Source organism: Apiotrichum porosum (assembly GCF_003942205.1).
Source record: "Apiotrichum porosum strain DSM 27194 chromosome Unknown scaffold_5, whole genome shotgun sequence".
Lineage (NCBI taxonomy): Eukaryota > Fungi > Basidiomycota > Tremellomycetes > Trichosporonales > Trichosporonaceae > Apiotrichum > Apiotrichum porosum.
In genome coordinates, this window is record NW_021167112.1 from 613,169 (window position 1) to 640,474 (window position 27,306).

The following is a 27,306-nucleotide window of genomic DNA, read 5'->3' on the forward strand; positions in this document are numbered from 1 at the left end:
GGGGTGAAAAAAAGATAAGAGGCGGTGGGGATGAGGGAGAAAAAAACTCGTAGACTCAAAGGAAACTCTCTAGATGTACAGAAAGACCTGCGGGACGAGCTTACTCGGCCTTGGCCTCGGCCTCAGCGGCGGGAGCCTCAGCCTCGGCGGCAGCCTCCTCGGCGGGGGCGGCGGCACCCTCGGCACCCTCAGCGGCAGCAGCGGCGGCGGCGGCGGCCTCCTCGTCGTTCTTGCCCCACTCCTCAAGGACGCGGAGAGCCTCGTCGACCTTCTCGGTAAGGGCGGCGGGCGACTCGACGAGGTGGAGGAGCTCGGCGTTGTCCATCTCCAGGAGCATACCGGTGATCTTGCCGGCGAGCTCGGGCTGCGACTCGTGGATGAGGGGGTAGATGGCCTCACCGAGCATCTGCTTCTGCTCAACGGGCTGGGCACGGGCAAGAGCCTGGGCGTTGAGGCGGGCAGGAGCGGGGGCACCCTGCTGGCCGTCGAACTGAGGGCGAGCGGGGATCTGGCCGCGGGGGAGACCCTGCTGGGCACCGACGGGCGACGAGCCCGAGGGGCGGGCACCGGCGGGAGCGGCGGTAGGGGGGCGAGCACCACCGGCGGGGCGGACGGGGTAGTTGGGGGGCATGCCGGGGTACGAGCCAGCGGCGTTGGGGGGCATGTAGCCCATGGGGACGGGGGCACCGGGCTGGCCCGAAGGGGGGTAGCGAGCGGGGCGGGCGCCCATCATGGGGGGAGCACCGGGGTAGCCACCGACGACACCACGGACGGGCATCATGGGGCCGCCGTAGGGACCCATGGGGCCGGGGTAGTACATGGGCTGCATGTAGCCCTGGGGGCCACCCATGCCGTTGGCGGCGGCGTACTGGAGACGCTGGGCGTTGCGCTGCTGCATCTGCGACTCGAGGGCCTGGCGACGGGCCTCCTTCTTCTGGGCAAGCGAGACGTAGAGGGGCTTGGTGCCGATCATCTTGCCGTTCATGTCCTGGACGGCGCGGGTAGCCTCGTCGGGCGACGAGAAGCAGACAAAGCCAAAGCCGCGCGAGACACCCTTCTCGTCGCGCATGACCTTGGCCGAGGTAATGGTGCCGGCAAAGTCAAACTCCTGGCGGAGACGGTCGTCATCCCACTCGTCGTCCATGTTCTTGACGTAGAGGTTGATGTTGGCCGACTTGGTCTCAATCTCCTGGCGGCGCTCCTCGTGCTGGCGACGGAGCTCCTCGTCACGCTCGGCGCGCTTCTGGGCACGGCCGACGTAGAGCTTGCGGCCCTCAATCTCCTTGTCGTTGAGCTCGTCGACGGCCTTCTTGGCGGCCTCGTGCGAGGTGTAGTTGACAAAGGCAAAGCCCTTGGACGAACCAGCCTCGTCCGAAGCGAGGGCAGCGGAGACAATCTCGCCAAAGGCACCGAACATCTCCTCGAGGCCCTCCTGCGAGGTCTCGGGGTTGAGGTTCTTGATGAACACGTTGGTGAACTTGGCGCGCTGCTCCTCGACCTTGGACTGACGCTCCTTCTTCGAGATGTGGTGGCCGACGTAGACCTTCTTGTCGTTCAGCAGCATGCCGTTGACCGACTTGATGGCGGCGTCAGCAGCCTCGCCAGTCTCGTAGTGGACGAAAGCGAAGCCGCGCGAGTTTCCGTTCTCGTCGGTGGCGACCTTGCACGAGAGGATGTTGCCGAAGGCAGCGAACGTGTCGTGGAGGGCCTGTTGAAATTCAGTCAGCCGGGTGTTTCATACATTTTTTTTTCTCCGGTGGGGGAAACCGCGACGCGCGCCATCCTCCCATCACTCATCCGCCATCACGGCATCTCGTCTCTCGCTACGCACCTTGTTGTCAATCTTCTCGTCAAGGTTCTTGATGAAGATGTTGCCCTGGCCAGTCTTGCGGAGAGCGGGGTCACGCTGGCTCCACATGATGCGGCAGGGGCGGTTCTTGATCAACGAGTAGTTGAGGTGCTCAAGGGCGCGCTCGCCGTCGGCAGCGTTGAGGTAGTTGACGTAGGCGTAGCCGAGCGAGCGACGGGTGACGGCGTCGCGGCAGACACGGATGGAGGCGACGGGGCCGACCATGTTGAAGATCTCAAAGAGCATGGCCTCAGTGACCGAGGGGTCGAGCTCGCCAACGTAGAGCGAAGCCGAGGTAGCGGGCTGGCCAGCGGCAGCTGGCTGGGCCTTGGCCTCACCGGCGGCAGCGGGGGCGGGGGTGGCGGCAGCGGCCTTGGGCGAGGTGGGCGCGACAGCGGCGGGGGCGGTCTCGGACGACATGATGGATGCGGTTTTTCGAGGTTGGGCTCGGTGGGGTTGATGTTTTTAGTATGGGTTTTCTGGGTGGATTCGACCACGTAGGTTTAGCAAGCGTTGACGTGGGTTTTTTGGGAGGCTAGATGGATGGTGATGAAGGCGAAAGGGGGGGGTTTGTGATGCGATGGCACAATAGGCGATAGGATGCGGGGGTGTCGAGTGCAAGATAAGGTGGCGTATACGCGTCGCGGTGAAGGGGAGGAGGGGGTGTGGGTCAGCTTTGGCCTTGTCGCAAGGAGACAGTAGAGAGAAAATTCGCCGCCCGCCAGCGAGGTAGGGGAGGGCATGGCGGTCGTGTGGGACGCGAGGTGCAAGGTCGCGTGAGAGATGGGAGGGGCGGGGAGAGGATGGGGATGGGGGGCGAGGAGGGTGTTGTCTGTGGTGTGCGGGGGTGGGTTGGGGGGGGGCTGTACTCACGCTGAGATGCAACTAGTTGACGTCTCGTGTAAAACTAGTTGAAGAAGACGAGAAATGCAAGTTGCCAGCACAAAAGGACCGCCCACAGTGCGCGCGTACCCCCAGCCAGCAGCCAGCCAGCCCAGCGGACCCAGAGCGCCGTCCAGCCAGCCCAGCAGAGCCAGCCCAGCAAGCCCACCGCCGGTGCCAGCCAGATCAAATGCCCCCGCTCTGAGTGAAAGAATTTTGCTCCCGCCCGTCACCCCGTCTCACACACACCATGCGCGTTGTTGGGTTCCCACTGCTTGTATTTCCGCGGAGTTATGGCGGTTGGTGGCATCCTGGGCAAAGAGTATGGTGTGACCGTGCAAGTGGCGCGTAGGCAAGACAAGAATGGCACCCACAAACACTCTTGCCGGAGAGACAGCCATGCGGATGCGATAGAGGCAGTGGCAGTAGTCACGCAGGAGACATTGCCCGTCATGACAGATTGTCATCTCCGGCATCGTCTGTGGTGCGAAGCACCGAATCGCTGGCCAGTAGATGAAGGTTGTGGGGTATTCTGACCCTGAGGCGTTCTACGAGTGCGGACGTGCAGGGTGTGGGACGACGCAGGTGGGATAGGAAGGAGCCTGGCACAACGATACTCGTCATGAGGGGGCTCATGGAAGAAGGAACAGATCCAGTGCTCGGTGGTCAGTAGTGACGAGAGCTCGCATGTGATCCCGGGCTCGGGCTCGTGGGAAACAACACCAGCTGTCGCGACAGCCACAACAGCAGTTTTCCCATTGCGTCAGTAGGCTTCTGCAGCAGGCACCCCTGCGACTGTGGCAATCTCCCACTGGCCACTGGCCTGTCAAACACACACACACACACATTCATCCCCTCGCGGTTATCGAGGAAGAGAGATAACAAAGACTAAGAAAGGAAGAGAGACCCCAAATCCCAAAGAAATAAGAGAAGTTGTCGAAAGTAGAAGAATCAGGAGTTTTGGTGTTTCACGAAACCGAACGAAAGGGAGAAGAAACGAAGGCATGGTCAACCCACAAACAACTACACGCCAGCGTCCGCGCCGACCTCGCCCTCTTCCTCGTCCATGTCAGGCAGCGTGTCGTCGGATGATACGGGCTGCGGCGACATGACACTCGGGTGAGGACATCCTGCCACCGTGCTCTCGGACAGCTTGCTCGGGCCAGGGATACCCGACACGGACACCTCGGACAGATGGGCCGCCAGTTCGGCATACTCTTCCGGCAGGCCGGCGATGGACGCTGGAGGCGTGACCTGCGACGTGGGGGTGGACGCAAACGACACCAGGTCGTCCTGTGCGTCGAGGCTTGCGGCCGTGAGCACCGATGGGAGGGACGAGGTCGTGGGCGACACGTCCGGCAGGGAAATGTCCATGAGCGGCGCGAGCCACGGGTGTGCCAGCAGTTCGGCGGCGGTGGGCCGCTGGTGCGGGTCGAGGGTGAGGCACTGCTCGATAAAGTCGATACCGAGATCCGAGAGCTGGCCCGGTTCAGGTAGGGGCGGGTGCTGCGTGGCGATACCGATGTGGAACATGATAGCCCACTCGTTGTCGAGGTTGGACCACGGTTTGCGGCCCGTACACACTTCAAGCACTACACAGCCCATGGACCAGATATCCGACGCTCCCAGTCGACCCGACTTGCCCTTGATCACCTCGGGGGCGAGGTACATGGGTGTTCCAGCCAGCGAGTTCATGACGGCCGCGCCGGCCTCGTTGGTACCGCCTCGGGAGATGGCGCGCGTCTTGGCCATGGTGCGGTTCACTTTGGTGATGACCTTGGCAGCGCCAAAGTCGACATACTTGAGCACCGAGTTGGCGCCCAGCAGGATGTTGTCGGGCTTGACGTCGCGGTGCTCGACTCCCTTGGAGTGGAGGTACTGCAGACCCTGGAGCATTTGCCAGGCGTAGACCATGGTCACGTCCTCGTCCTCGACACGACCGTGCACGAGCAAGTCGGCGAGGGACCCGCCAGGGCAGTACTCTTCGAAAATGTACACGCGGTCGCGGTGGACTTCGATTCCGTAATAGTCGACAATGTTCGGGTGCGAGAGCATCTGCATGACGTCGGCCTCGTCCTTGATCGCCTTGTAGAGCGAGGGCGAGTTGGTGACGTCTTGAATACGAATCTCCTTGACAGCCATGATGCCGCCCGAGTCGAGGTTGAAGCCGAGGTAGACGGATCCGTTGGCACCTCCGCCGATAAACCCTCCTTGCTGCCAACGGAGCGAAATGTTGCTCGAGCTCGCGGCGAGGAAGACGAGCGCACGGTCCTCGCTGACCTCTTCGTCGAGGACACGACCCATAAGGTGCTGGTCGGTCCGCAGACCACCCAGCTGCTCCTCTACAGCTTGGATGAGCTGGAGGCGGTCCTCGCGGCACATGCGGAGCGAGCGGTCGAGCGCCTGAACCATCTTGGACTGGGCAGCCGGAGATGGGGTGCGCGGCAGCAGCCAGTCGTTCTCCACATCCTGCTCGTACAGCTGGGCCATGCGGCGGATCGTCTCGAGACGTTCGGCCTCCTTCTTGGCCTCGATGGACGACCGTGCGCCAAGAATGTCAAAGTGCGAAATCAGGAGCGTCATGCAGTTGGCCACTTTGGCGCGAAGGAGGGCAAACTCTTGCTTGTTGAGGTGCAAGATGTTGGTGCCACGGGTCATGAGCATGGCGTACTCTAGCGCATTGACAGTCCAGCGGAACGTCTTGCGGTCGGTGGGGTCACAGTTGTCGCAGATAAAGCTCACCCACGAGATGGCAAGGCGCATGAGCAACCGGCTGAAGCGTGCAAACTGCACGTGGTCCATGTGGATGGCGACGCGGTGCCCGTGGTCGGACGCAAACAGGTAGTAGTTTTCAATGAGGTCTTGTGTACCTGATGCACCACGGAGGTTACGCCTCACATGCGTGGCCGACTCGATAATGTTCTCGGAGAGCCGCAGGCCAGACCGCGCAATCTTCTTGAGCTCGCGGTTCACTTTTGGTAAGTGCGCTTGTGCCTCGATGATACACCGCAGGTGGATCGTTGGGTCCTGCGTCTCGGGGTCCAGGAATGAGCGCTGGAAGACGAGCTTGCAGTAGGTGAGGCGCGACATGACGCCGTCGGCTATCAGGCGGATACGGCTGTCCTCGAGTGCGAAATCGACCGCCTTGGACTCGCCGACGTCAAGCGTCATCACCGCGCCAGTCCACGCAAAGCTCTGTCGTGGAGAGACGAGGAGCAGGTACTGTGCCATGTCGTCTTCATACTCGTCCTCGTCCTCGCTGTGCGGGTCGGGGAGCGTGTTGCCACGGCCGCGGCCGTGGCTCGACGAGAGGTTGACCGCAAAGGCGCGAAACAAGAGTTGGTGCACGTCTCCTGGACGGTCCCAGAGCGACCCGTCGGCGAAAATGTACGTGCCTTGCTCCTCGAACACGTTGGTGTACACGAGGAAGTGGCCAGACTCGTGCAGGCTCTCAATGAGCGCGTCCGTGTCCTCGTCCTCGATGATGTACTCTGCCGAGTTCTCGAACCGCTGGGTCAAACGACGAGCGAAACGCTGCAGCTTGCGGTACCGCATCTTGATAGAGTCGAGAATTTTCGAGTACCAGTTGATCATGTTATCGGTCGTCATGGGCTGGCGCTCAAACTGGCGTCCTTCACCGTTGCGTGCGTCGTCGGCCTCGACCTCGTCGATAGAGATGGGGAGGTGGAGCGAGTTTTCGAAATAGGCCGACACGCGCACCATGAGCTTGTTGGCCAGGCTGCACAGCGTCTCGGCGACAACAATGTCGACGCCCTCGATACTCTCCGAAGCGTCGTACAAAAACTCCCACTCGGCCTCCATCACCTCAGTGTCCCGGAAGTAGACAGCCTTGGAGTTGCTTTTCAGCTTCCAGTGCAGGAGCTTAAAGTGCATCTTGATGCACTTGAGAATGACCTCGCGGTAATTCGATGGGAACGAGTCGGGAACGTTCCAGCGGTTCTCTGGGTCTGGCGCGACAATCTCCTCGTACTGCTTGCGGATAATGATGGCGAGCGATACCGAGTTGCGGAACGAGTCGGCAATGTCGTCGATAATAATGAGATCCGGGTTGGTGAGACGCTCCGCAGCGCGGAGACGTGTCTTGAGGGCCTCGATAATGAGGCGGCCGGGAAAGGAGATGATGCGCAGGAGCTCGTACAGAAACTCTGGGAGGTGAAGCTCTGCAAAGAGCGGGGAATGGGCAATGACAGTCTCCTTGGCGTTCTGGATGGTCGCAAGCTGATCCATAAAAATACGCCTCTCAAAGGTACGACTCAATGAGTCCTCCTTGAGGACACGGTCGACGAACGTCGAGTCATCGGCGGCGTCATTGAGCTGCTGGGCATGGGCGCGCGCCTTGGGGTCGAGTGGGTGGAAACGGTTCTTGCCCACTAGGGCCTTTTCCTTTGTGGTGTTGGGCCGTGTAATGTCCAGATCTTCTGTACCTGTCCACTTTTGCAAGATGTGTAGCTGGGACTGCAGCTGTGTCACGACAGAGTACCACGCAGACAACGCGTCCACGCGGGAACGGAACGCCTCCGAGTCGTACAGCGGCTTGTCGGCACGGAACGCGTGCTGGTGTGGGTACAGGCCCTCGATGACCTCTAGCTTTTGCAAGATGAAGGCCACCTGGTCGATTGCGGAGATCTCACTGTCGTGCTTGACGGAAAACGTCGCAATCTCCTCCAGGACCGGGTCGACGACGCGGTTGCGGCGCTGCTCCACACGTCGCTTCTCCTCGTCCTCTGTGCGGCTACGCAAACGGGCACGGATCTGCCACCATAGGTTCTCTGCAATGGTCTTGCGGAAAGAGTGGTGGTTTGGCAGCTCGACACCAATTCGGTAGCTCTCGCCACGCAGAATGTCGCCGCCGAGCACGGAAGCCAGCATGTTCTGCCATTCCAGTCGCTCTTTGCCCTCGGCAGTGTCTGGGCCGGCCGCGTCGGGCGGTGGTATGGGGAGGATGAGGCTCTTTGGATGGCCGACCCCAATGTGTGTGAGGCTGTCTGACGGTCCCACTGGCTCGTCGCCAGTGGTTGCGCGGCGCACAGCTTCGGCAACCAGCGCCTTGACCGGCCGGGCGTGTGCGTGTCCGTCTAGATCATCATCGTCGTCGTCATCAGAAGCCCACTCAGCCATCGCACGTGCATAGTCGGCGTCGGGATCAGGTCGATCCATACGGTCCGCTTCACCTCGTGTGAGTCCGCGGGGGCGCCGCACGCTGGTGCGGTGACCGCCGGGCCGCGGCGCCGACTCTGTGCGGTACTTGTTGCGCCAGTTGGTGTAGTTGCTGCCACCGACCATGGGTGGCGGGGCCGTCGCTGTGCTGCTCGAGGCGCCGCGCCCATACGTCGCTGAGCGCTGGACTTTGGGCTGAGAAGCGGTGAGGGTCGGCAGGCGTGAGGCCGGTGAGGTACTGCTGCTGGCGCCAGTGCCGGGGAACGATGACGAGCGAAGGTGACCGGGGGCGTCTGGCATCGTCAGTTTCTAGTCTTTTTCTAACGTCACCCATCTGCGACGTACGGTCATCGGGAGCTTTGGATAGAGCTTCTGGCGCAGCTCCCTCGTCGCTGGACGACGAGTCGTTGGAGAACATACGGACCACCTTGCGGCGGCCCTTGTTGGCCACTTGCTCGTCGGCTATAGAGGGCTGCGAGGCGAGTGGCGAGGTGCGGTCTGCCATGATGGGGCAACCATGAGAATGGCCTGCTTGTCGCGGTGTTGTGTGTAGAGTGGGTGGGTGATGCTGGAAAGAGTTAGAGCGATGGAGGATGCCTTGGAAGCAGATGGACCGCGATGAGAGCGCTGAGCCCGCGGGCCGAGTGGTGACGACGGCGAGGTCAGTTACGTATTCAGTCCCGTGGGCCCGACACAGAATTCATAATGCCACCCAGATTTCTAATAACCATCCCATTAGGAACAGCTAACGACTCCACTAATCTCTCACTCTGGCGCGGCTCACTCGCGCGTTTGCCTATGCACACCCGGTACACCCGTTAGCATCGCCGCCGCTGCCCAAAGCCTGTCCCAGGCCCTCAGCGTGCCAGTGATCCAGTGATGACCAGTGAATCAACGCCCGGGGCACTCCCAAATTGAACCACGACTGCCGGCTGCGCATTCACATGACTACCGGCCCCCGCCAGTGGCCAGTGGCGGTTCAGCCTCATCTCGAAGCGGCACGATCAAACTGTGTTAGCCAGCGGTGCTCTCAACTCGACCCTTTTCCGCGCAAGATAACACACCACTTGTGACACGAGGCACACTAGATATATCACAGCTTGTAGCCCAGCATACAGATCCACCCCGGCTGTGGGACCCGTTTCAGCCTGGCGCGAGCATGTGTGACTGATGACACGTAGCACAGATCCCGCTTTGGACGTGGAGCGGACAGCGCATTGCCTCATGGCAGTTCGACAAGTACACGGTTCCAGGTTCCAAGTGCCCAGCAGCGGGCCAGATACACTCCGCTCTCCTTTGCAACGAAATGTCTCTGTGTCTGCATTGCCGCTGACGCAGTATACCCGGCGCAGACCCAAAGGTACACCCGGCGCTTAAAGTCCCTTGCCAACGTTGCGCCTTCCGCCACATTCAGCGCTAGATCGCGCTTACGAGGATGTCCTCCTACTGTGACGAACTGCCTACTGAGACAAAGTGCCATTCGTTGTCATGAGGTCTGTAAGGCGAGAACCTGGTTCTGCAGACGGACGGGATGGCTGGGAACGAGAGGTCGGGTCTGCGTTGTTTCGCAGTGGCCCGCGTAACAGGTGACAAAGCCCATTCGTTTGCTACCGGTAGACCAGCATGCCCTACGGCCAGCCAGTCAAGTAAGGGGGCCTGAATGGTGTCCAACTCTCAATCATGTCAATCATGAAAGTGTACTCAGAAAGGCGCTCGACGGCCATTTTAGAGTTCACAACAGGATCCCATGAAAGCTGCACACCCCCGACGCCACACGACCATGTTTCGCAATATCCTGGAGTGGGAATCGCGGCGGTAGTCGTCGCTCGCTGGAAGGGAAAAGGCCAGTGGTACCGGCGGCATATGCTGCGAATAGCCTCAATGGCCGTGTCTGCGAGGGCCTCGCTGACTAGATGACGGCTGGGAATCAGACACAGGGAGGTGGCGGACCGCCACAAACGGGAGTATGCTTGACCTGTGGGATCTGATGGGCTGTGAGTCACAAGCCCTGGAACCAAGCACTGGGCGCTGCTGGCAGCCTCTTGGCAATCTCTCACGACCAAGACGACGTGTGCTGCCACAGTACAAACCGAGTAAGGCCCAAGTGGGCACAAGGTGTACGTACACAAGGTGACGGGCGTCAAAGGATGATGTCGACGATACACGATGAAACTGACAGCTGATCGACGACAAGTGGCCTGCTGCGCATCCGCCACGGCCGGGTACTCATAATGCATTTGGACTGCTTTTTTACACTACTGAAATGTGTCACTGCGCTCACTGCTCCTACTTGGAAATCTTGTACTTGTACGCAGGGTGTGTGGGTGCCACATGCGCGTTGCCACCGAGGCGCTCGCGCAGAGTGAGGGGACGAGCGTCCTCCTGGTCGACGGGTGGCAGGCGCCCCGACTTCCTCAACTCTGGGACGACGTACTCGATAATGTCTTCAAACGTGCCAGGCGACGTGGCGTAGGCCAAGTTGAATCCGTCGACGTCCGTAATATCCACCCATTCTGCACCCAGTTAGCACACGCTGCCGAGAAAAACAATTGGGGAAAAGGGTCGAAAAATGACCGAAAATGCCCTTCACTCACCTTCGAGAGTCTTCGCGACAGTCTTGCCACTGCCCACGAGCAGTGGTCCCAGGCCACCAATAGCAATCTTCTCTCCGACCTTGCGTGCCGTCCACTCATCCTCAATACCAGACTGCTTGCTCCACATCCTGTTGACAGAGCGGATCGAGTCGTTCTCGACATACTGGAGGGGCTGGTCCAGGGGAACCTGTGAGAGGTCGACACCCGCCCAGCCACCGTAGAGGGTAAGAGCACCGTCGATCGAGACGAACTGCTTGAGGTCGTCGTACTTGGCCTGAGCCTCCTCGTCGGTCGCGCCGGTGATGATGGTGACGAGGGTGAACACCTTGATGGCGTAGGGGTCGCGGCCGGCGTCGACGGCGGACTTGCGCACACTGGCTACTGTCTTCTTCAGGTATGCTGGGGTAGGGCCGCTAATGAACACTGCCTCGGCATGACGACCGCCAAAGCTCTGGCCCTTGGGGCTGGCGCCAGCCTGGAAGATGAAGGGGGTACGCTGCGGGCTGGGCTCGCACAGGTGCGCGCCGGGGACCTTGAAGTACTTGCCCTCGTGGTTGATGTCGTGAACCTTGGCCGGGTCGGCATAGATGCCCTTGCGGCGATCCTTCACAACGGCGTCCTGCTCCCACGAGCCCTCCCAGAGCTTGTAGGTGACCTCGATGAACTCCTCGGCGATGTTGTAGCGCTCGTCGTGCTCCACCTGTTCTGTGAGGCCGAGGTTGAGGGCAGCAGACTTCAAGTAACCCGTAACGACGTTCCAGGCGACGCGACCCTTGGTCAAATGGTCGAGAGTAGACATGCGGCGAGCGAAAGCATAAGGAAGCTCGTAGGTCAGGCTGACGGTAATACCAAAACCGAGCTTCTTGGTAACGGCAGCCATGGCCGAGATGGGAATAGTAGGGTCATTGACTGGCACCTGTGTGGCAGTGGCAATAGCGGTGTCGCGCGTGCCCTTGTAGACGTCATAGGTGCCGAGCACGTCGGCGAGGAAGAGACAGTCAAAACCGCCCTTCTCGAGCAGCTGAGCAAGGTTGGTCCAGTACTCGAGGTCCTTGTACGTGTCCGCCTTGTCGAAGGGGTGTGTCCACAGTCCCGGGCTCTGGTGGCCAATACAGCACATGTCGAATGCGTTCAGGTAAATGCGGCGATCGCGGGGACGGGGAGAAGCGACGGCACCGGCGGTACCGGCGGCACCGAGGGGAGCGAGGGTGTGGTACCCACCCTGGTGGTGGACGAGGGGACGTCCCTCACGGCGAACGGTGGTATCAACGCGGCAAAGGGCAAGGAGGTTGTCGCCCGCAGCAGAGAAGGAGACAATGGATCCCGACAGACGGGCGAGGGAGACCCCGTGGAGCTCGGGGAGACCGTCCGCGTGCCACGCCCACTTGGATGTGTCGACAAAACGCTGGTCTGTAGACTGTGCAAACCGCTTGGCAGTGTCTCCGGCATCGTGGTCCAGGAGATGAGCGGCAAATCTCAAAGAACGAGTGAGGGTGTTCAGACTGCTCGAGTTGCGGCCGAGGTTGAACGTGATCATGGGTGGGTCAATGGAGACGCAGTTGATGCTAATGGCGGTGAATCCCGCGGGCACGCCCTCATGGGCGCCCTGTTGGGTCAGCCCCGACTGGATTCCCCCGACTGGATTCCCAGGGTGAGTGACTCACTGTAATAACCCAGACACTGTTGGCAACGTCACGGAACGTCGAGCGGAGCTCGCTGCCGGACGACTCGCCAGACACAGAAGGCGCCGAACCTGTGCTCCTGGCACCAAAGCCTGTACCGTTAACGGACGAGTCGCTGCCAGCGCGGCGGGGAGGCAGTGGTGGACGCTTGCTCTCAAGTGACACTGAAGCGACAGCATTGATGACTCCGGCAACAGTAGTGGCGGGAGGCTTGAAGGTGGCCACCGGGATGCCACTTGCTGAGTGACCTTTAGACTGGCTCTTGGTGGGGCCGTCGGTGTTGGTGTGGCCGTTGGCGTTGGTGTGGCTGTTGGCGTTGGTGTGACCGTTGGCGTGGGCGTGGCTGTGGCCGTTACCGTGGCCCTGGCCGTTGGTGTGGCCGTTTGCGGTGGAGATGGCAATGGGTGCCATGATTTCTGCTGGTCGAGGTGAGAATAGTGATGAACGTAAACCCATCGAAGAGGTCTGTCACTTTTGAACGACGACGGTGGAGCTGGGAACGTTGGATTGACGCCCACCTTAGGCCCTCTGTGCCCTTTTTCATCACACCATCACTTGGGAGATTACAACTTTGGTACTTTGGACATGCATCAGCCGGACGAGAATCCTGACTCATGGTCCTGAGTGTGTTGTCACCGGCACACACTGTGCACTGCCAAAGAAGCAGAGCGCCCTGGTAAGCGATGCTGCGATATGTGTCATTTGTTGATTGTGGCGGTTGTGCCAGAAGACCGAGCAATGGCGATTATCGGCGAATATTGCGTGACGACGGCAAATCGCCTGATTGTCCCGTCCACTCGTGGCGCCCCCGCCGTCACCCGCGTTTGCGGGCCCTCTCTTTGGCTCGGCGTCTGTGCGACCATCTCGGACCGGGGTTAAAGTACAAGTATGATCACGGCAGTGTGTCGCTGTCGCCATCAATCACGGTATGCACGTGCTGCAGGTGACGCTAAGCAAAATGAGGCGGCGGATGAAACGAAAACACACCGTCAGAACCTGGGTCCAGTGGCATTTATTTGCCCCTCCACCGGCCACCTCTGCGCCCCTCGCCAATGTCTGGGGGGGATAACTCGATCTCGACATGGGAAAAGATGCAGCACCGAGATCGGAAAGTTGCATGGATAGGCGAGAACACAAGACATCATAAGACATGGGACGTGCATGAAAGTTACTCGCCCCCCAAGCCTGCAGCCGCACCTTGCTGTCTCCCATAATGTCCGACACAGTCGCCAACGGGGCGCAATCCACCTACAACGAGAAGGATACCTCCTCCGATAGCAGCGATACACACAATGGCGTTGATGTTCACCCTGTCGACCTCAAGCCACGCGGGTCCCGCCTCTCCCAGCTGTGGCACTGGGCCCAGGACCGTGACTACCATGTCTGGGTCATGAGTCTCGGTTTCCTCCTTCTGTTCACGTCATACCCAATCCAGGGCGTGCAGACCATCCGTTTCCCGGACACGGGATCGTACATCCTCATCGTTCTGTACTCGGCGTACTTTGTGACGTCAATGTGGGCCACATTCTTCCTTTCCTGGTGGGGTCTGGAGTTTTGCTTGATTTGTGGACCCATTTCGTACGGCACGTGGATCGCTTGTATGTTTGCCAACAACAACGCTGCCAACCTCGTCGGAGCTGCATTCTTTGGCTGTAAGTGGTCTCTCTTGCTCCCCTCTGGCCTCTGGTTTACCTCCTTGCCGGAGCCGGAGATTATTCAATGACGGCTAACAATGTTCAGGGGGTGCTGGCCTCCTGTGGCCTGCGGCTGGTCAACTGATTGCCACCGTCTCGACACCTCACAACCGCGCCTCCAACGCCGGTATCTACCAGTGTGCCTTCCATGTCGGTGTCTGGACCGGTGGCCTTGTGCTGGGTGCCGTTGAAAAATCACTGTCAAACTACAACGACCAGTACGCCGTCTTCCTCTCGCTGTGTGGCACCTCGGTGATTTGTTTCGTCATCCACGCGTGGTCGTTCCGTCGCCGGTTCCGCACCAAGCAGGTCAAGAGCAGCATTGCCGAGGCTGAGACTGCCGGCCAGAATGAGGGCAGTGATGGCGAGAAAGTCCACCGTGTACTGCTGGATGACGGCACTGTCGAGTACCGCAAGGCCGACAAGAGCACGCTCGTCAATGAAGACTCGGTCGTCCAAGACATGGCCCTTAACGGCGCCTCGAGCCACGGCAGCAAGTGGCAGTCTGTCAAGAACAACTTTTGGAATCCCGTACGTCCAGGCCACATGCTCAATTTGCACTATTCCGGCTGACAGGCTGCAGGTCAAGATGCTCTGGAACCCAGTGTACGGTCCCCTCGGTCCTGCCATCTTTGTTACTGGTAAGTGTCTCAATCCCGCAGCTAAAGCTCCTAAGAACCTAACATACCACAGGCGGCATGACCCAGGGCTGGTTCAACGCCTCGTTCAACGTCATCGTGTACAAGGTTGGCGGTGACTGGAACGGCTGGATCTACTCCATCTCCGAGTCGTGGGCCATTGTCGCAGCCATTGTCTTTGGACTGTTCTACGACCGCCTGCGCACCAACTACGTCGCCTCGCGTTACCGCTGGGTCATGTACGTCTACGTTGTGGCGTTTTACTGCATGTGTGCTCTCGCTCTCGGCACGTACTACCTCGGCGAGAAGGGAATCGGCTCTGAACCTGGCATGACCAAGCCGAGTCACTACAAGGTTGCCCTGTCGTTCACAGGCGCATTCTACAACATCCAGCTGCTCGCGCTCGAAGTCTCCGTCCTGACGTATCTCTCAACGTTCCTCACCTACTCGGCCGATGTGGCGTTCAGCTCCAAGATTGGCTGCGAGGCTGCGGGTTATTTGCTCGTTTTCGGCCTCGTCAACGTCCTGTCCCCCAAGTGGATGATTGTCGTCCTCTTCTGTGTCGGCCCGCCCTGCCACCTAGTCTTCCTGTTTGGCTGGTGGGCTCCGGAGCGTCCCGTGGCCATGGTGACCAAGGAGGTGGAGAGCGAGCAGAGCTCAATTGTAGAGTAGATGGGGGAAGATCGCGCAAGGAACAGTAGGTAGAGCCACAAAAGTAGTTAGGACATGTAGTAAAGTGTTTGAGGCTGGAAACCCTGTGCACAGTCGAATTGAAGTGGTTTGTCGCTGCGCGAGTGGAGACAGGTGCAACTGAGAAGTCCAGGTGAGATGAGGTGATCCGCCGAGGAAAGGCGCACCGTTGTGAGCGCTGGGTCACACGGTTGTAGGCACCGGGGCAGCTAGGTCATCAGCGGGCTGGTAGATGCCAGTGTGGGCCAAGCAAGCACGCAGGTGAAGGGGCCATAGATGTGAGTGGCAGATGTATCAGTTTCAACCGCCCTCTCTACCCCGCTTCTTCCTCGGTCTACCATTCAAGCACATGCATGCTATTTTAACCTCTCTAGAAGGGCTTGTCGCAGTCGGGGGTCTTGTCGGTGAAGTAGTCCTTAAGCTGGAGGCAGTGTCAGTACCGGTAACATTGTGCGCGTTTCGACTGGCTGCCGGTGTTTAAAGATGCTGCAGCCAGGGGATTTCCATCACTACTCACGAAGGGGAAGCGGTGAAGGACGTCACGCTGGAAGATGGGGACGGGGCTCATGAAGAGCGAGACGGCGACACCGGCACCGGCACCCCAGAACATGAGCGAGGGGCCGAAGGGGCGGAAGAACCTGCAGGTTCAAGTCAAGATGGCAAGTTGGCGTAAGTGGTGGAGGATGAGCGAGTATGTGTTATTCGGCCAGAGGTACACCAGAGCACGCAGGAGCGATGACAAGAGTCACGCCAAACGAGAGAGGCGAGAGGAGGTGAACGAAGGAGTGACGCCAAGGAAACACAAGGTCGGGGCAAATCGACAATGAAGACCAGATCGGATGAGAGGAACAAGAAGAACACCTGGTCAGCATCTATCACGGGGATCAACGACGGGGTACGAACTCGGCGCTGAAGCGGCCAAAGTGCTGTGGAGAGTCAGCTATGCACTGTGCAATGAACGGGAACAACACATAAGTTGACGGTTGCCAAGTCGCGCAGGCCGCTCGAGGGTGCAAACGAAGCTGCAAGCTCGATTCCTTCGCGCCCAAGCTCGCGGCCCGCACTTTCCGCCAACGTGTGCGCAGTGCGACTTCCGCGTAAGCTACTCACGGGGACCTTGGTGACCTTGAGAGTGTAGGGCATGGCGACGGAGTGGTGGTTGGGAAGGAAGAGCGAGCGAATGGCAGATGAGCCAATTAGCCTCGGGACGGAGCGGGCGGACAGGCGAGTGACGAGAAGAATAAAATGACGTGGACAATTGCTTTCCACACTTGTACACCCAGCCAACGTGATTCCACAGAGTGGTCACAGGCCCGCGAGTGGAGGTGAGCCAGAATGTTCAACGAAACAGCATCTCTACTCGTCAACAACAACCAGCCCAAAATGTCCTTTGCAAGGAGCGTCTTACGCATAACCCAGGCCGCGCGCCTCCCTACTACCGTTCACTCCGCCACCATCTCTCACGGCCTGCGCGCTGCGCCGACATCTCTTGCGCGCGGCTACGCAACGCTCTCGCCTCACACTCCTCCTCCAACCAAGCCGTACGAGGTATTTGACGAGCCCGCCAAGGCCCGTCAGAGGGACCGCGCGGTGCTCCGTGTCAATGAGGCTGTGGAGAACGAGGGTATCGAGCTTGAGATGTTGGACTATTTGCGCGAGGAGGTTGCGGACAGGATATGTGAGAGAATCGAGGTGAGTCATATCCGCGCATGGTTCAATGGACGCTCGTGCTGTCAGCCCGCTCTTGGTAACAGCACAACGAGTAGACACGATTTAATTGCGCATAATTTTATCTGGGTGGCCTCCATTGAACTCAGCTGACATCCCAGGACCTCAAGATCCCACCTGCCACGATCGTCGACCTGTCGTCGCATGCGGGCCAGTTGACCCGCATGCTCCAGGACATTGTTGGCGACGCACTGCACCCTTCTACAGAGGGAGCCGGTGTGGTGGGCTCGGAGAAACGGAGGTTCATCATGGTCGACTCGAGTAAACTCGCTCTGGAGCGTGATGGCGACGAGACCTTTACTTGTGAGTACGGCAGTGCTGGGCAGACGGAACCACGTTATCAGCACTTGAAGCCCAGTGTCGAACCGTACGGCCATGAGTGTTGCTTTGCAGTGTTGCTTTGCAGCTTCAAGACGACGCTGAGCCTCTCGATCTTCCTCGTGCAGATGTCATGGACTGTTCTGACTCTTCATAGATCCTGTCGAGCGCATTGTCGCCCCAGCCTCGGACTTTCTCAACGACCCCCAGATCGCGCCGTTGGCCGACAAGGTCGACGCCGTTGTGACTGCCGGTGGCCTGCATTGGGTCGGTGACATTGTCGGTGAGTACGGCGTCACCGTTTCTATTTGAAGTGGCGAGCTGTCTGCCGCATAGTGTCAGCTCACTAACGCCCACCGCAGGCGCCTTTACCCAAATCCGCCATCTCCTCAAACCCGACGGAGTCTTTATCGGCGCCGTCTTTGGCGGCGACACGCTCTTTGAGCTGCGTACTGCGCTCCAGCTCGCAGAGCAGGAGCGTAGGGGCGGCATCGCGAACCGCGTGTCTCCCATGATCAGTGCGTATAAGCTGAGTGTTTGATACCATCAGCTGACAATTATCCAGACACCACCGACGCGCCCTCGCTCCTCAACCGTGCCGGCTTCACCCTCACCACCGTCGACACAGACGACATCACCATCAACTACCCGTCGATATGGGAGCTCATGGCTGACCTGAGGGACATGGGCGAGAGCAACGCCATCCTCGGCCGCAAGGCCCAGGTCAGCAGGGACGTGCTGCTCGCCGCCGAGTCGATTTACAAAGGTTCGTTTGATGACTGATCGCGAGGTGGCCAAAACTGGCATGCTTGCTGACATTGCTTCAGAGCTTTACGGTAACGAAGACGGCTCGGTGCCCGCCACGTTCCAGATCATCTTCTTTATCGGCTGGAAGCCCAGCCCGAACCAGCCCAAGCCTGCTGAGAGGGGCAGTGGCAAGGTCAGCCTGAAGGATATCTTGTAGTCTTTGGCAGTCAATGGCCGTTGGTCTCGCGCCTCGAGAGGTAATGTAGTCTAGAGCACACATATGCTACTTTCATCTATCCATTCACCTGCTGTGAGCGACGCTTGTCTACGTTGGTCATCAGAAAGGCAGACAGGAACCATTCGGAACTGCGACATCGTGGGCTACCAGTCTTGACCGGCTTACGATTGCAAGGCGGCCCAGGACTGGTGTGCCATACACAGACAGCGCTCGTACCACACATCTGTGCAAAACGCTCCCTCACGGTTACCCGTGCAGCGTGCAGCATACAATGGGGCTTGCCTGCACGTGCCAAACGGCATGCCATATGCCATGCCACGGTACGGGGTCAGTACGACTCGTTCCGGATCCGATTTGGATGCCGCCATCTCGCAGTCTCTCTGCGCTACACGGACCCGACGTCTGCACTCTTGCACCAGTCTGACGTGCTCGCTTCTCTGATCTCTGAACGCAACGGCTGGCTGGCTGTACGACACACGCCACGCAGACGGTGAATAGTTTTCCAAAGTGCGCCAATCAAGGCCGGGTGATGCAGTAAACCCGTGGGCTCCATGACTATCCTACAAGAGAAAGCATCTACTGGTGCTCCTCCTCGCGCTCGACCTCGAGGATGCCGGCGCGCTTCTCGGCAAGACGCTGGGCCTTGCGCTCGCGCATGGCCTTGTTCTTGATACGGCGGGCCTCCATCTGGTCGGCGAGGTGCTTGGTGCGGAGCTTCTCGGCCTTGGCCTTGTGGATGTGCTCCATGAGGACACGCTTGTTCTTGAAGGTGTTACCCTTGGCCTTGAGGTAAAGGACGTGGTAGAGGTGCTTGTCGATCTTGCCGGCCTCACGGTACTTGCGGAGGAGACGACGGAGGACACGCATGCGACGGAGCCACTGGACCTTGGTGGGCATACGGGCCTCGGCGGTACCCTTGCGCTTACCAGCGCCCGAGTGGCGACCAAGACGCTTCGAGGCGGCGTGGGCACGAGTGCGGGCACGCGAGTGGATGACGGTGGGCTTGACAATGATGTGGCCGTCCTTGAGGAGCTTGCGGACACCCGAGCGCGAGTTGGCCTGGCCAATCTCGGCAGCCTCCTGGGGGTCGAGCCAGACTGGAAATTGTTAGCAGGCAATCCTCAAAAGTTGGGAATGATTTCGTGCACGGCGAGGGCTCCCTTGGTTGCAGGTCTTGAGAGTTTCACGACGACGGTGGGATGGAGGCGGTAGCGAGACTGCCACTGGCACGGCTGCCAGCAACGTTCTCACAATCCTTCTCCGCTGCCCTCCCGCCGCCGCTTCCGAAACTTTGGACCCAAGACGTCCAAAATCCCCATCCCATCCTCGCTCTCTCGGGGTAGCCCTCGCTCGTGCGCGTGTGCTACTCACTCTTGCGCTTGCCGACACCGGCAACCGACGCGGCGAGGCGCTTCTGAATGCGCAGGTTGGAAACCATTTTCTGGGGGGCAAGTCAGACACAAATGTTCACACGGATTTCGAGGTTTTGCGGCGCGCAGACGACGGAATAACGGGGGGAAAGTTGGGGGGATGTACGCTGTGCCGGGTGCGTGGTTCAATGTCGACGGTGTGCGTGTCGTCGCCGTGTCTGCGCTCGCTGTCGGCACTCACTGTTGCTTGAAGGGTTGGACGTATCGGTCAAAGACTGTCACTCGACTTGCAGCCACCACCCACTCCCCGTCCCACCGCAGGGGCAGAGCTTGTTTCGTCGGAGTTTGCAACGGAAATTCGACAACGAAAATCGTGTGGCGGATCTTTGATTCCGCGTTACGTAAAATAAATGAATTAAGATCTCCCACGGTGCCTCGCGTTCACCAGCGGAGCCAACAGTGCGGCAGATGGATCTGTGGCAAGCTCGCTCCTAGTTGCGATGATGTGCAAATAGCAATTGCATGAGACGTCTATGTAGGCTACTGTTACAACATGTTCAGACGGCGCACGAGATAGGAGGTAGATAAGGATCAACTAATTCCTGCCCTATTATGAGATCATTAGAAATTAGAGGTGTTCCTTCCTTTCCTCAGCCAACATGTGTCTCGTCGAATGTCGTGGTACGTCAATCTCGTTCAGGAGGAGGGGTGCTCGCGGCAATCCTTACGCCAGCGGTGGCACTACACACCTCTCAAGTGTCCATTTTTACTCAAAGTCGTCATACCCGACCTCCACCTGGGACCCCTGTCAGCTCGCCGCAGTGACTGGTCACTCACCATCTGGTCCGAGCCGTGGTACACCACTCGCCTGCCTCCGCTGCCCCAGCCCGTCCACCCTGCTCCCCAGAACCAGAGGGTCTGGCCCTTGACAGCCTTGGCCATACCACTGCCCGGCAGTGACGGGAAGAAGTTCTGAACCCAGGCCAAGGCCTTGAGTGTGGCAGACTCGGGGGCGTCGAGAGCTCCCTCTGGGAGGATTCTAAGGAGTAGTTAGCCACAGCTCAGAGACTGGCATTGAGGTACTCACAAGACGTCACCAACGCGTACGGCACCGCGCAGACCTCGCAGGTCATATGCCGTCACGCCATATCTGACGAGCAGGTACCGGAGCACTGCGTCGGTGAGGGGACCATCGCCGGTGAAGTCGGTCTACACTTGTCAGCTGAGCCACGTCGACACTACTCACAATAGACAGCTTGTCTGCGGCTCCAGTATCGACCTTCTCCCAAATCGTCGCGAGCACATCCACAAACACTGGGTGGTACGGCTTGGCCTGCGAGGTTAGCTCCTTGTTTAGGTCCTCAAACCCACGGCAATGACGTATTGCGAGAACTGGAGCTTGCGACCAGTCTTGACCGAGCCGACACTGCGACGGAGGCGGGAAATGGACCACTGCGTCATGCGGCGCCAGTCAAACGCAATGCTCGAGTCAAAGTCGATGGCAATGACGAGGTTGATGTCAGGGGCGAGGATCGAGGTCGCGTCGTCCGGAGGAAAGTTGTCGCGGTACTGCACGGGCGAGCGGCGGCTGTGCTGGCGCGACGACGGCGGATAAGGAGAGGTCCATGACGCATTGTTGTGCCAGACAGCCTCTGCAGCGAACACCTTTTCTGCGTGGGACTCTGAAGGGGACGTGGTGTCGGAGACCACGGGCGCCTCAGCATCGCTTGCGGACTCCGATGTGGCCGCTGGCAGCAGGGTGTCGTCAGAGTCGTCGGATGCAGCAGACGTAGGTTCAGACTCTTGGTGCTGCTCGTGGACAGCTGTGTCGCCCTCAGCCCCAGTTCCATCGGCGGTGGTGGCGTTCCCGTCGCCCGGGATTGCCGATCGGTCCCAGATCCGACGATGTGTCTGGTCTGCAGCTTCAATATGCTTCATGAGAATCGTGTTGATCAGGTCCAGGTCGGGATGTACGATTGACTCGGCGTCAAGACCCCAGAGGTACGGATGCGCAATGGGCTGAGCGTAAGCGTTTGATATACCTAGTCATCGGTGACATGATACCTACCACCGTGTCCGAGTCGGCATAGACACCACCTTCGTAAAGCATTGCGAGGTATCTGGTTGTTGGTGTCAGTCACAGTCCCTCGATGTCTGATGGTTGGGACCCACCTATACACATCCGTGCGCAAGATGCCGTGGCCGATGGCAGCCCAGAACTGGGACCAAGGGCCAGACCTTGGGTGGATACCGATCCAGTTGGTGACCTGTTTATCCATCTGCGTATCATCGGCAACGACAACCTTCCATGCTGCGCCCCTTCGGGCGGGATTGGCCCATTCCGTGTCCGGGAGCAGGTTCTCCACTGGCGGTCCAAGTGGGAGGGGTAGCAGGGCTTCCCAGAGTCGGAAGAGGTCCTGGACACCAGACTCGCCCAGGCGGTCGCACGAGTGGAAGCGGGTGGTGAACAAGGCCGTCGTTGGAGGGACATGGGCGGCGACACGGCTCACGGCGTGTGTGAAGCGTGGATGCATGGATGACTGCTGGAACGCCTTGCGGATGAATCCCAGCAGGCGCTGCGAGTATGCTTCAGACGACGATGTGAGAGTCGGGTGTCCGTCTGCCGTCCATGGTGGAGAACCCACAGAGCGCTCGGCAGCGTGTGGTTCGTAACCCGAGGCTTCTAGAAGGGCGACGCGTACCTCCTCATACTTGAGCGCGACCTCTTCTCGTCGTGCGATCCACAACTCTTTGCGTTGCTCTGAATCCAACACGCTCTGCTTGCGGCCGGACCACGATACGAAGGCCATGAGGAAGAACGCGACAATGGCCAGCGCTAACAAGCGCAGCGTCCACTGACGGGGCAGTCGGACGGTCCGCGTCATGGTTGAAGGATGCCGGGATGCAGCGGCGCTGTGAGACGGATGGCCGTGGGAGAGATGTGTGTGTGTGTGTCCCAAGACGCAGAGGTGTATGGTGTGAATGAAGGTGGACTCTGAATCGACAACAGAGGTTGCGTTGGAGGTGTCGCGCCCCCGTCGGTAGATTGGTGGCGGCAGTAGTCGCGCGCCGGGCCCGTTGCCCTTTCGGCGTGTCGCCGCCCCTTACACACGCCGGGCCGCGCTATGGTGGACGGATGTCACCCCGCGGGGTACACGTAACTGCAGCATCGTTGCTCTCATCCCGTCCGCCCTCTCCGTCGGCGATGACAGCAACCAACGGATCGCAAAGGGAGAGCATGTGCTCCGCTGGCCGCTGGCCCCCTTGAAATCTCAGCGCGGGCGCGCGGGTGCGTCTGTTGTGCCTTGTACATTACGACTCGGCATCCATCCTCGGTTGACCAAGCTCTTCGGTGCCACAGTTTGATCACCCGCGCCCCCTCTACCGGATGTGGACATCAAGCATACTTTATAGCGACTCTGGGTCCTATCCTATATGCATATACGCGTGGTCTCGTGCGTGAAGGTCTGGTGATAATCTCTACTGCAAACACTGGAGGTGCCATGTGATCGCCGTGGCATTCAGAGCAGCGCAGTAGCCTGACCCTTCATATTCAGCTCCAGTCCTCCAGGGTCAAGACCTGCTGGCCCACGTCGCGGGCTTGCAGCTCGCTCTTCCAATGGAACCCGGCTGTTGCGAACGACCCGTTGGAACATGCATGCCACGATGTGCAACTGTGTCTAGACTCAAAGCTCACCAGCAGCACCCCCACAAGGCGATCAGGCGATGGGCGTCGGTCGCAAACCAGCCGGAACCGCCGACGACAGGCGGCAGCAAGTGTCTTTGATAGCTTTGATCTTTGAGATGCACGCTACTGAGATACTGATCATCCATAGATCTCTATGCTGGATCTATGCCATTGCCGCAGATGCTCGCATGATTCGCTTGCGCGCTTGATCTGCCATATGCCGCTAAGACAGCTTGCACGCCGCCAAAGGTCCAATTCTCGACCGGACTCGGGTTTCAAATGCCTTACGTAAATACTTGCGGTCGTCTCCTCCAAAATGCCACTTCGGCGTTTCAGCGGCATTAGCGTTTCTCGAAATCGGTTGCTGCCCTGTGGATGGCGCTCTGTCCGCTGGGTGGTGGGTGGTGGGTGCCCAAGTCGTCTGTTCGCTGCAGCTCTCCTTCTGTGTCCCTCAAAAGCAAAGAATGTGAGTACCGCCAGCGGCACCGACAGCGACGACGACGACAGGCAGACAAGGCAGACAGAACACACCGCGCGCCACCTCGATGGAGGGAGAGAGGCCTTGGTCCGACCCCTCCAGCTGGTCGTGCGCGGTGGACACGATGCCGAAAGTCTCGTCGTGGCAGGTCGTTTGAGCAACCCGAAACCCATGCAGAAATTGCGACCGATGCTGACAGCGACCTCTAGCAAAATGTCTTTCCAGTCTAAGATTCTGCGCACTGCCAACGCGCCCAACACTCCCCCCACGGAGATTGAGCAGACCATTGCTCAGGCGCTCCTCGACCTCCAGACCAACGTCGCCGACCTCAAGTCCGAGCTCACCCCTCTCCAGATCTCGGCCGCCAAGGAGGTTGACGTCAAGGGCGGCAAGAAGGCCGTTGTCATCTTCGTCCCCGTCCCCCAGGCCAAGGCCTTCCACAAGGTCCAGCAGCGGTGAGTCAAGCGGGCGGCAGGGGGGCCTCTCGTGTGTTCGATTGGGTGTGGGTGCCAAAACTTCAAAACTTTTGGCATCTGTCTTCCTTTGGGACCACGAGTTGCTTTTCCCTTCCGCCAGCGATCCCCCGAGCACGACCGTTCCAGTCGAGACTCAGAGGTAGACGGAGGCTGTTTTCACGGCCACCTCCCTCTGTTTTTCCTGGCGGTGGTGCCGGGTTTGGCACCCTGGTATGTCGTCAATTTGCTGATCTCGTGTTCCCCTTCGTTGTCACCCACCACACGTCGCCGTAATGCCCGTTTATTTTTACGCCCATCCTCAACCCATACGTTTCCACCCTCGCCCTCGGCTTCGCCCTCTAGCCTTACCCGCGAGCTCGAGAAGAAGCTCTCGGACAAGTTCATTGTCTTCCTTGCCCAGCGTCGCGTCCTCCCCAAGGAGAAGCGCAACTCGAACGCCAAGCTCGGCCAGAAGCGCCCCCGCTCGCGCACCCTCACCGCCGTCCACGAGAAGATGCTCGAGGACCTCGTCTTCCCCTCGGAGATCGTTGGCAAGCGCACCCGCATCGCCGCCGACGGCTCGAAGCTCATCCGTGTCTACCTTGACGCCAAGGACCAGAACCAGCTCGAGTACAAGCTCGACACCTTCTCGTCGGTCTACCGCACCCTCGCCGGCAAGGACGTCGTCTTCGAGTTCCCCGTCCAGGCCGCCGAGTAGATTCTCTTCTCCGCCGTGTAGCAGGGGTGTAGGGATTACGACATGCATTCACCAGCAGGCAAATCGCCAGCTGTTGTAACTTAAAAAAACCATTGTGGCAGTTGTCCGTGACAGGTTGCTGTGAGCAGGTGCAGGACCATGTCAGTTGTGTATATGCGTGCCCGGCAGCTGTTGGGGTCTCCCCAGGTCCCTTTGCAGATGTGTGTATGAGCCATCAAACGCTGCTAGTTCGCTCCGCCACACCTTCCTTGTCCAGCTGCCAACTTCCATCTGCATGTTGATACAACGCCGTCCGTCTTCTGTTCTGTATAGTGTACCTTACGACCTGCTCCTTCGTTGCATGTTAGGTCCGCTCAAGCCCTGTCGACCTTGGAAAAGAAGTCGGCAAGACGCTGGTACACGTCGTCAAACTGTTTGCGGTTCTCGGGGTTGCTGAGGTCGGCACGAGCAGCGGCCCATCCGTGGTGCCTGCACTCTGTCAGCTTTCTTCCTCTCTGGCCAGCTGCCCGAGCTTCCCACTCACACAGTGTTGTACAGGTGGAAATCACACTGGCTTGCAAACGGCTTGGTCTTGATCGTCTGCTCGATGTACGCGGCCACATCGGCCGGCTCGTCCTTGGACGGATAGAATGCGAGCGGGCGCGCAAGCGCGTCGCCGTCGCCGTTGGCGATCATGGCCGGGTGGCAGGTCGCGCCAGAGCTGAAGGGCGAGTTGGGCGAGCCCAGCGCCAGGAGGGTGATCTTGCCGCCTGAGAGTGTCAGCTTGGGGACACGGGAAAACGCAGCTGAGCCTTACCCCAGCAGTATCCCAGGATCGAGACCGTCTTGAACTTGCGCTCAGTCTTGAGGAACTGGGCAAACTTGAGGACCTCGGGGAGACGGTCTTCGATCTTGGCCCTGTGGTATGTCAGTTGCGTTGCTCCCCGTGCTGAGATTCTCGCAACTCACGTTCCGTTGAAGAACTTGCCCAGCTCAACCTTGTCGCCGTCCTTCTCGGGAGGGAAGGGGTGGCCGCGGAACACGTCCGGCATGTACGCCTTGTGCGGGGACGTGAGGAGCAGGTGGGACACCAAGAGGTCGGAGCCCTGTATAGGTCAGCAAAGCCTTCGAGAGTAACCTACACGCTGCGTTGTCTCCCTGGGACTGTCAGCTCCTGCCCCCGGCTCTACTGCAGTGCACTCACCAGAAGCCGAAGATATCGTAGATGACAACGATAGCATGGTCAGCCGCGTCCGGGCCAGTCTGTTGTCAGCTGTCGGTCGCGGAGGCCATAATAGCTCACGACATAGACCTTGTCGAACCCGCCCAACGACTCGTAGCTGCCGCGCAGCTCATACTCGCCGGTGGCCGCCACGGGGTGCGCAACTTGCGGGCGAGGGGCCTGCGGGGGGCAGCACTCGGCGTCTGCTTGCGTTAGGGTGGTGTGGAAGGAGCGCGCAGCAGGCGCCAGCGACTGCGTGTGGAGGCTGCCGGGTTGGAGGACGAGGCCGGCACGAGGAGCTGGGCGCAGCGCATGGAGCTTGGGGCTGGAGTTGGAGCTGGAGCTGGTGCTGGTGCTCAGTGGCAGTACCGGTCCACTCCATCGCCGTGCGCTCGCCGACGCGATGCACACGCGCCGCCGAGCCCCAGCCCCCATCCAACCCTCACCACCGGCCATGGCCGGCGCGCCGCCCACCGTCCGCGTCGCCCGCGCGGCACCGCGTAGCGCCAGCGCCATGCATCTCATCTCACCCTTGGACATTGTGGGAGATCGATGTCTTAGATTTCGGTTTACGGTGGTTGTGGGGGCGGGAGGGAGGGTGAGGCTGGTGGAATGGGTGTTGTTGAGGAAGAGAAGGCAGAGCTCAATGTGGGGATGTATGTGAACGCGCAGTTCCGTCACCAGTGCGTCATCGGACGCTATTTGGCTCCATGTGGCACCCGGCGGGTTTGGTGTTTCAACACGGTCATGGGTTGGCTTCCGCCCCCATTGCTCCATTGACAGGTGAACGTTAAGGCAGAGATAGTCTAACCATGTTCTGTGCACAGGTCTAGCTGAGGCTGTGAATTACTACCCTTGGAGGTAAGCAAGTGAAGCGCAGTCGGACCAGTTGGGCCATCATTCCATCTCCTTTGGTGGCGCCCTTCCCGGCCCACTGGTTCAGCTGCCTCCCGCGGCCGTAGCCATTCCAGCATACGTTGACATTGAGCTGGGCCGAGTATAGCTGGCTGTCATCAGCAGTCATTGCCGTGGCAGCCAGGCACACACATGCATGCCGTTGAGACACAGGTTCCTTTTCAACACCAGGTCGCCTCTGGGCCGACACCTTCATCCTTCCGCCCATCGGCCGAACCCCCTCTCCACATCTCCATGCCCCCA

General features: G+C 59.6%; 10 protein-coding genes across 10 annotated transcripts; 3 read left to right on the forward strand and 7 right to left on the reverse strand.

Annotated features, from left to right (window-relative positions):
* Positions 1–100: 100 nt before the first annotated feature.
* PAB1_2 (Protein phosphatase PP2A regulatory subunit B) lies at positions 101–2,269 on the reverse strand (the record flags this gene model as incomplete). Its single annotated transcript, XM_028622875.1, has 2 exons — positions 101–1,708; positions 1,832–2,269. The coding sequence occupies 2 exons, from the start codon at positions 2,267–2,269 to the stop codon at positions 101–103; spliced, it is 2,046 nt and encodes a 681-aa protein (XP_028476768.1).
* Positions 2,270–3,754: 1,485 nt separating this feature from the next.
* On the reverse strand, positions 3,755–8,414 carry SSK2 (Suppressor of Sensor Kinase (SLN1); the record flags this gene model as incomplete). Its single annotated transcript, XM_028622876.1, has 2 exons — positions 3,755–8,202; positions 8,255–8,414. 2 exons carry the CDS (start codon positions 8,412–8,414, stop codon positions 3,755–3,757), a joined length of 4,608 nt encoding a protein of 1,535 aa, XP_028476769.1.
* Positions 8,415–10,195: 1,781 nt separating this feature from the next.
* On the reverse strand, positions 10,196–12,596 carry EHS24_007518 (uncharacterized protein; the record flags this gene model as incomplete). The annotated part of the gene is made up of 3 exons (XM_028622877.1): positions 10,196–10,422; positions 10,504–12,109; positions 12,168–12,596. The coding sequence occupies 3 exons, from the start codon at positions 12,594–12,596 to the stop codon at positions 10,196–10,198; spliced, it is 2,262 nt and encodes a 753-aa protein (XP_028476770.1).
* An 802-nt stretch (positions 12,597–13,398) lies between these two features.
* Positions 13,399–15,189, forward strand: EHS24_007519 (uncharacterized protein; the record flags this gene model as incomplete). Its single annotated transcript, XM_028622878.1, has 4 exons — positions 13,399–13,837; positions 13,926–14,410; positions 14,463–14,520; positions 14,573–15,189. 4 exons carry the CDS (start codon positions 13,399–13,401, stop codon positions 15,187–15,189), a joined length of 1,599 nt encoding a protein of 532 aa, XP_028476771.1.
* A 388-nt stretch (positions 15,190–15,577) lies between these two features.
* EHS24_007520 (uncharacterized protein) lies at positions 15,578–16,350 on the reverse strand (the record flags this gene model as incomplete). The annotated part of the gene is made up of 4 exons (XM_028622879.1): positions 15,578–15,628; positions 15,725–15,845; positions 16,111–16,133; positions 16,318–16,350. 4 exons carry the CDS (start codon positions 16,348–16,350, stop codon positions 15,578–15,580), a joined length of 228 nt encoding a protein of 75 aa, XP_028476772.1.
* Positions 16,351–16,590: 240 nt separating this feature from the next.
* On the forward strand, positions 16,591–18,217 carry EHS24_007521 (uncharacterized protein; the record flags this gene model as incomplete). Its single annotated transcript, XM_028622880.1, has 6 exons — positions 16,591–16,899; positions 17,037–17,238; positions 17,411–17,536; positions 17,616–17,771; positions 17,819–18,019; positions 18,081–18,217. The coding sequence occupies 6 exons, from the start codon at positions 16,591–16,593 to the stop codon at positions 18,215–18,217; spliced, it is 1,131 nt and encodes a 376-aa protein (XP_028476773.1).
* Positions 18,218–18,814: 597 nt separating this feature from the next.
* On the reverse strand, positions 18,815–19,676 carry RPL19A (60S ribosomal protein L19A; the record flags this gene model as incomplete). The annotated part of the gene is made up of 2 exons (XM_028622881.1): positions 18,815–19,335; positions 19,610–19,676. 2 exons carry the CDS (start codon positions 19,674–19,676, stop codon positions 18,815–18,817), a joined length of 588 nt encoding a protein of 195 aa, XP_028476774.1.
* Positions 19,677–20,374: 698 nt separating this feature from the next.
* On the reverse strand, positions 20,375–22,493 carry EHS24_007523 (uncharacterized protein; the record flags this gene model as incomplete). The annotated part of the gene is made up of 7 exons (XM_028622882.1): positions 20,375–20,404; positions 20,446–20,647; positions 20,696–20,817; positions 20,855–20,941; positions 20,980–21,627; positions 21,677–21,728; positions 21,781–22,493. The coding sequence occupies 7 exons, from the start codon at positions 22,491–22,493 to the stop codon at positions 20,375–20,377; spliced, it is 1,854 nt and encodes a 617-aa protein (XP_028476775.1).
* Positions 22,494–23,987: 1,494 nt separating this feature from the next.
* RPS7 (40S ribosomal protein) lies at positions 23,988–24,947 on the forward strand (the record flags this gene model as incomplete). The annotated part of the gene is made up of 2 exons (XM_028622883.1): positions 23,988–24,229; positions 24,593–24,947. 2 exons carry the CDS (start codon positions 23,988–23,990, stop codon positions 24,945–24,947), a joined length of 597 nt encoding a protein of 198 aa, XP_028476776.1.
* A 353-nt stretch (positions 24,948–25,300) lies between these two features.
* Positions 25,301–26,688, reverse strand: EHS24_007525 (uncharacterized protein; the record flags this gene model as incomplete). The annotated part of the gene is made up of 8 exons (XM_028622884.1): positions 25,301–25,415; positions 25,471–25,696; positions 25,744–25,844; positions 25,896–26,032; positions 26,069–26,084; positions 26,131–26,189; positions 26,230–26,447; positions 26,679–26,688. 8 exons carry the CDS (start codon positions 26,686–26,688, stop codon positions 25,301–25,303), a joined length of 882 nt encoding a protein of 293 aa, XP_028476777.1.
* Positions 26,689–27,306: the final 618 nt, after the last annotated feature.